A 6,000-nucleotide genomic window follows, 5' to 3' on the forward strand; every position below is an offset into this window, starting at 1 on the left:
TCATAATTAGAGATTTTAACATTACTCTCGCATTAATGATAGACTGGATCAAGAAAAACTCAATAAAAATAAAAAATTTGAAAAATACTATTAACCAATTTGACATAATTAACATTTAAAGAATACCACATCAAATAACAACAGAATACACAATCTTCTTGAGTATAGAACATTCACCATATGCTGGGACATAAAAAATCTCAATAAATTTCAAAGGATAGAAATCATATACAATATATCCTCTGACCACCACACCAGTGTTAAATTAGAATTTAATAAAAAAGAGATAGCTAAAAAATTACTCAAAACTTAGAAATTAAACAACACACTTCTAACTAAACTATGGGCCAAAGAAAAACCCACATAGGAAATTATTATTAACAGAATAATATTAAAAACAAAGGATATCAAAATATGCGGGATGCAGCTAAGACAGTATTTATAGATAAATATATAATAGCATAAATTTATAGATAAATTTATGGTATTAAATGCCTGTCTTAGACAAGAAAAAAGATGTGAAATCAGTGATCCAACTTTCTATCTTAAGAAGCTAGTGGGACTAAAATTGGTACAGCCGCTATGGAAAACAGTATGGAGGTTCCTCTAAAAACTAAGAATTGATCTATCATATGATCCAGCAATCCCTCTACTGGGTATTTACCCCAAAGACTTGAAATCTCATATCCAAAAAGATATTTGCACACCGATGTTCATAGCAGCATTATTCACAGTGGCCAGGACATACGACAGACGATTGGCTAAAGAAGCTGTGGTACATATATACAATGGAATATTACTCAGCCATAAGAAGAGATGAAATACTAAAATTTGCAACAACATGGATGGACCTTGAAATAACCATACTAAGCAAAATAAGCCAGACAGAAAAAGTTGAAAATCACAATATCACTTATATGTGGGATATAAACCTAAATGCAACAAAGGAACAGGACAAACAAACAGAGACTCATGGACATGGACTATAGACTAGTGGTAATAGACTAGAGGGCAGGAGGAGGAAAAAGGGGCTAGGTAGACGGGGTAAAGGGGGTTAAATATGTGATGGCAGAAACGAATCTAACCATGGGAGGTGAACACACAGTGTAAATATATATATACCTTACTGTTAAAGTATACAGTTGAAACTTCTGGATTTCGTCACCATAAAAAAAATAATAATAATTAATAAATAAATAAATTTAAATTTTTTAAAATAAATAAACATCTTAAGCATAAAAAATAAATAAACACAATGTAGAAGAAAAACACAAATGTAAAAATGGAAATAACTGAAGTGTTTTAAAAAGCAAACAAAAAATTGAGAAAGTCAAGGCCAGGTAATGTTTTTTGAAGGTTAATGCAATTGAAAAAGGCCCAACTAGAATAACAAAAAAGAAGAGAAAATTCACAAATGACCAATATCGAGAATGAAATAGAAGATATCACTCTAAATCCTACAGATATTAAGAGATGGAATTTAAGGAGAAGATATTATGAACAGCTTTATGCAAATAATTTCAACATAAACAAGATAGGTAAATTTCTCACAAATTACCAAAACTGACACAAGTAGAAATAGAATAACCCTATATTTGTCAAAAAAATAAATTTGTAATTTGAAAACTCCCCATAAAAAAAACTCAGTTCCAGATGATTTCACTTGTAAATTTTATCAAACAGTTAAAGGAAAATAATATATAATATTTTTAAAATAGATAATGAGAGAAGACTTCCAAAACTTATTTTATATGTCTATCATAACATTGATAAGAAAATCTTTCAAGGACTTTACAGGGAAAGAAAATTACAAAAAAAATATGCTGCATGGACCCAGTTGCAAAAGTTCTCAACAGAATATTAGAAAATTGAATTCGCCCATATATAAAAAGGATAACACAATGTACCCAAGTGAGGTATAACCAGAGGAATTCAATTTGTTTTAACATTTGAAAATCAAGCAATGAAACTGGCCACATTGACAGACTAAAGGAGAATAAAATGTATGATCATTTTAATAGTTGTAGGAAACAGTTTTGACAAAATTTAATATCCATTTATCTTTAAAGTTGTCTAGGAAACTAGAAAGAGAAGGAAATTTCTTCAAAACAATAAAAGGCACCTACAAAAAAACTACATCTAACATCATATTTAACAATGAAATATTGAATGTTTTCATTCTAAGTTCAGGAACAAGACAAAGATATTTGCAACCTTAAGGCAAGCAAAGATTTCTTAGAGAGGACGTGGACAGCATTAACTGCAAAAGAAAAAGCTGGTAGATAAGACTTCACCAAAATTTAAAACTTCTGCTTGTCAAAAGACATATATATTAGCAAGCCATAAAGTTAGAAATGATAGCCGCAATGTATCTTTCAAAGAGCTTGTATCCAGAATATATAAAATAAGCTCCTATAACTTGATTTTTAAAAGACAACTCAGTTTTAAAATAATCAAAGGACTTGACCAAACATTACACAAAAGAAGATATACAAATTACCAAATGAAAGCACATGAACAAGTATTCATCATGTTTAATTTTTAGGACACTAAAAAGATTACCTACATCAGGTGTTATCAAGAATGTGGAGAAACTGGTACTCTTGAACATTGCCTGTGGGATCGTACAAGTACTTTGGAAAGATATTTTGCAGTTTCTAAAAAAGTTAAACATACATTTACCAAATAACCCAATAATTCTATTTCTAGGTATTTACCCAAGAGAAATTAAAACATATGTCCACAAAAAGACATGCAAAAATGATTATAGAAACTTTATTCATAATAGCTCAAAACTGGAAACACTCCAGGTATCCATCAACAAGTGAATGACCATATAAATCATTATAGTATATTCATAAAATGGAATAATACTCAGGAAACAAGGTGAACTACTTATATACACATCAACCTAGATAAATCTCAAAATAATTATGTTGAGTGAAAGAAGCCAGATATAAAAAAATGCTTACTATATGAACTCACTTATATGATATACTAAAACAATTCATTTATGGTGAGAGAAATCAGGTCAATGCCTTCTATGGGGGGTAAGGTTTAACTGGAAAACAACATAAAGAAACATATGAGATTGATGGATATATTTTCTATTTTGATTAGGGTATTAGTTACACTGGCTTATATATTTTCAAAATATTTCAAACTGCAGTTAAAATATCTATACTTCATTGTATGTAAATCTTACCTCATTAAAAATTTTTGTATCATATTTCTATTTCTTAGATATATTTAAAGAAGTAATCTACCAACAGTTTTGTTTTTAAAATGTCGAAATGCATAGTATTAAGTAAATTTCAACCTTATAACTTTAAATATAGGATGAAAGTTTACATATATGATGAAAAATTTTAAATATCAACCTAATATGAGAGAAAGAACATTTTTTTTTATGTTCTTGGATGTATGTACGCAAAAAGTTTACAACTATTTGTTACACATGTTATTTTGTAACCTAATTTTTTTGCTGTAGGCATACATAAATTCAATTTTGACCTGAAGGATTAAGAAAGATTTCATGAAGGAGTTTGCCCTTACATGAAAGCTGGAAATACAATAGGCAAAGATGAGATGGGTACAAGAGTGGACTGACTGTCAAGCATATTCTAACTAAAGGTACATAAGGCAGGAACGTTTAGGTTCTGTTTGGGGTTCTGTAAGCCTAATACAGCTAAGTTTTAGGGTTTCTGAAGTAATACAGTGAGATAAAGTAGTCTGTGGCAAGACTGCAAATATCTTTGTACAATACATATGAAGTTTGTAATTTATCCTAGGCAATGAGAAGGTACTGATGATTTTTTTTTAGCAATTAAATGCCATGTTCAAACCTATGTTTATGATATATCAACATGCCAGGATGGCAGAATGGAAAGAGAATTGGAATGGGATCAAAAGACCTTGGTTGGATGCCTAGCTTTGTCATAGACTATGTAACCTTAGAAAGTTTCTAAAGCCTTCATTTTCTTCATTAAAATATTGAATGGTTGAATTAGATAATCTCTAGAACCCTTCAAAATATTCTGAGAACACATGAGATGGGATATTAGCAATGAAAACAGGAAAAATGACCCTGCGATAAAATTAGGAAGAGGTAATAAAAGCCAGAACCTGGAAAGTATCATGGGCAATAGAAAGGAAGTTTGAATAAGAATAATTCAATGCAGGGACAAAGGAGCCACAGATGCTTATGAAGTTTTGAATATAAGGGACTACCTCTTATTATGGAATCTCTAACCTAAATTCTACTGCTACTCTCTTGTTTAGTGCTGAAAACTACATAAACATATCTTCTAATAAGTGATAACCTAGTGTAGATGTTACATTTAAAAATAATTAATAACGCTATTAAATTTTTAAAAATTATTTGAGCTTGTTTAAGTGTGATTATTTTTTAAAATACCTTTTAAAACAGGAAGCTGACGATAAGCTGCAAGTTTTGGCTGAAATATATTTTCCATTAGAACTCGTTCCATAAAAAATAAGTCCTGATGAAACTTTTCAGATTTAAATATTGCATCTGAGTGGTCTTCTTCATCATCATGCATTTTAGCCAGAATTACATTTTCTATATCCATTAGAGAACTAGCTTCACTATCTGTAAAACACAGAAAATGATGTAATGATAAAATAATCCAAATAATATTACATGATTCATGCATTCTAAATATTTTTAAAATGACATTTTGTCATTACTATTTGTTTTCTTCCAGTACTCAACAACCACAATAGATACTCATTGAATATCCTTTATGTACCAAGCACATGCAAGATATACATATATTACCTCATTTTGAAATTCTTAATCACTCAAAAAATGTAGTTTTCAGAAGATAAGCAAAGATAACCTCATGAGGTAATTTTTATCTCTATACATTTTTATTTCAATTAAAATAAGATTATCAGTCTTTAGATGAAGGTCTGATCTGATTATTGCTTTATAGGACTATTACACCACTGTGTTAATTTTTTATTAATGCTGTAACAAATTATCAAAACCTAAGTGGATTAAAAACATGAAAATGTATTACTTTAGAGTTCAAAACATTGGTTATAAGAATACTCAACGAACTTCGAGGAAGAATAGGTTAAATCAGTGAGAACGCATACAAAGAGATAGAAACCATAAAAAAGAACCAGTCAGAAATGATGAATACAATAACTGAAATGAAGACAAAATTAGATAGAATCAACAGTAGATTAGCCAGGAAGTTCAGAGAGTCCCAAACAAGATGAACCCAAAGAGTCCCACACCAAGACACATCATAATTAAAATGCCAAAGGTTAAAGACAAAAAGAGAAGATCTTTAAAGTAGCAAGAAAAAAGCAGTTATTTACCTACAAGGAAGCTCCCAGAAGAGACTATCCCCTGATTTCTCAACAGAAATTTTGTAGGCCAAAAGGTCTTGGCACAAAATATTCAAAATATTCAAAAGCAAGGATTTACAATCAAGATTACTCAACCCAGCACAACTGTCATTTAGAATTGAAAGACAGATAAAGAGCTTTCCATACAAGAAAAAAAACTAAAGGAGTTCTTCGCCGCCAAACCAGTATTACAAGATATATTAAAGGGACTTCTTTAACAAGAAAGAGAGAGGCAAGAACATAAATATGAATAACAATAAAGCAATAACTAAACGTCTATAAATAATCATTTTAATGTAAATGGATTAAATGCTCCAATCAAAAGACATGCTGTGGCTGAATGGGTAAGAAAAAAGACCCACACGTATAGTGTCTTTAAGAGACCCACTTCAAATCAAAATACACACAGACTGAAAGTAAAATACAGAGAGAGATATTTCATGCAAATGGAAGTGAAAAAAAAAGCCAGAGTAGCAATACTTCTATCAGATAAAATAGACTTTAAAACACAGGCTATAACAAGAGATAAAGAAAGACATTTCATATATAATAGCTAAGATATGGAAGCAACCTAAATGTTCATTGGTAGATGATGATTAGATAATGAAAGTGTGGTGT

At 30.1% G+C, this 6,000-nt stretch overlaps 1 protein-coding gene across 1 annotated transcript in view; it reads right to left on the reverse strand.

Moving 5' to 3' along the window:
- The window catches only part of WDR78 (WD repeat domain 78), an 82,041-nt gene that overhangs the window by 28,534 nt on the left and 47,507 nt on the right, over positions 1-6,000 (reverse strand). Inside the window, 1 exon segment of the mRNA XM_011369602.2 lies at positions 4,418-4,612. Coding sequence (XP_011367904.1) covers positions 4,418-4,612 — 195 coding nt within the window.

The sequence above is a fragment of the Pteropus vampyrus genome, unplaced genomic scaffold, assembly GCF_000151845.1.
Source record: "Pteropus vampyrus isolate Shadow unplaced genomic scaffold, Pvam_2.0 Scaffold151, whole genome shotgun sequence".
Classification (NCBI taxonomy): Eukaryota; Metazoa; Chordata; class Mammalia; order Chiroptera; family Pteropodidae; genus Pteropus; species Pteropus vampyrus.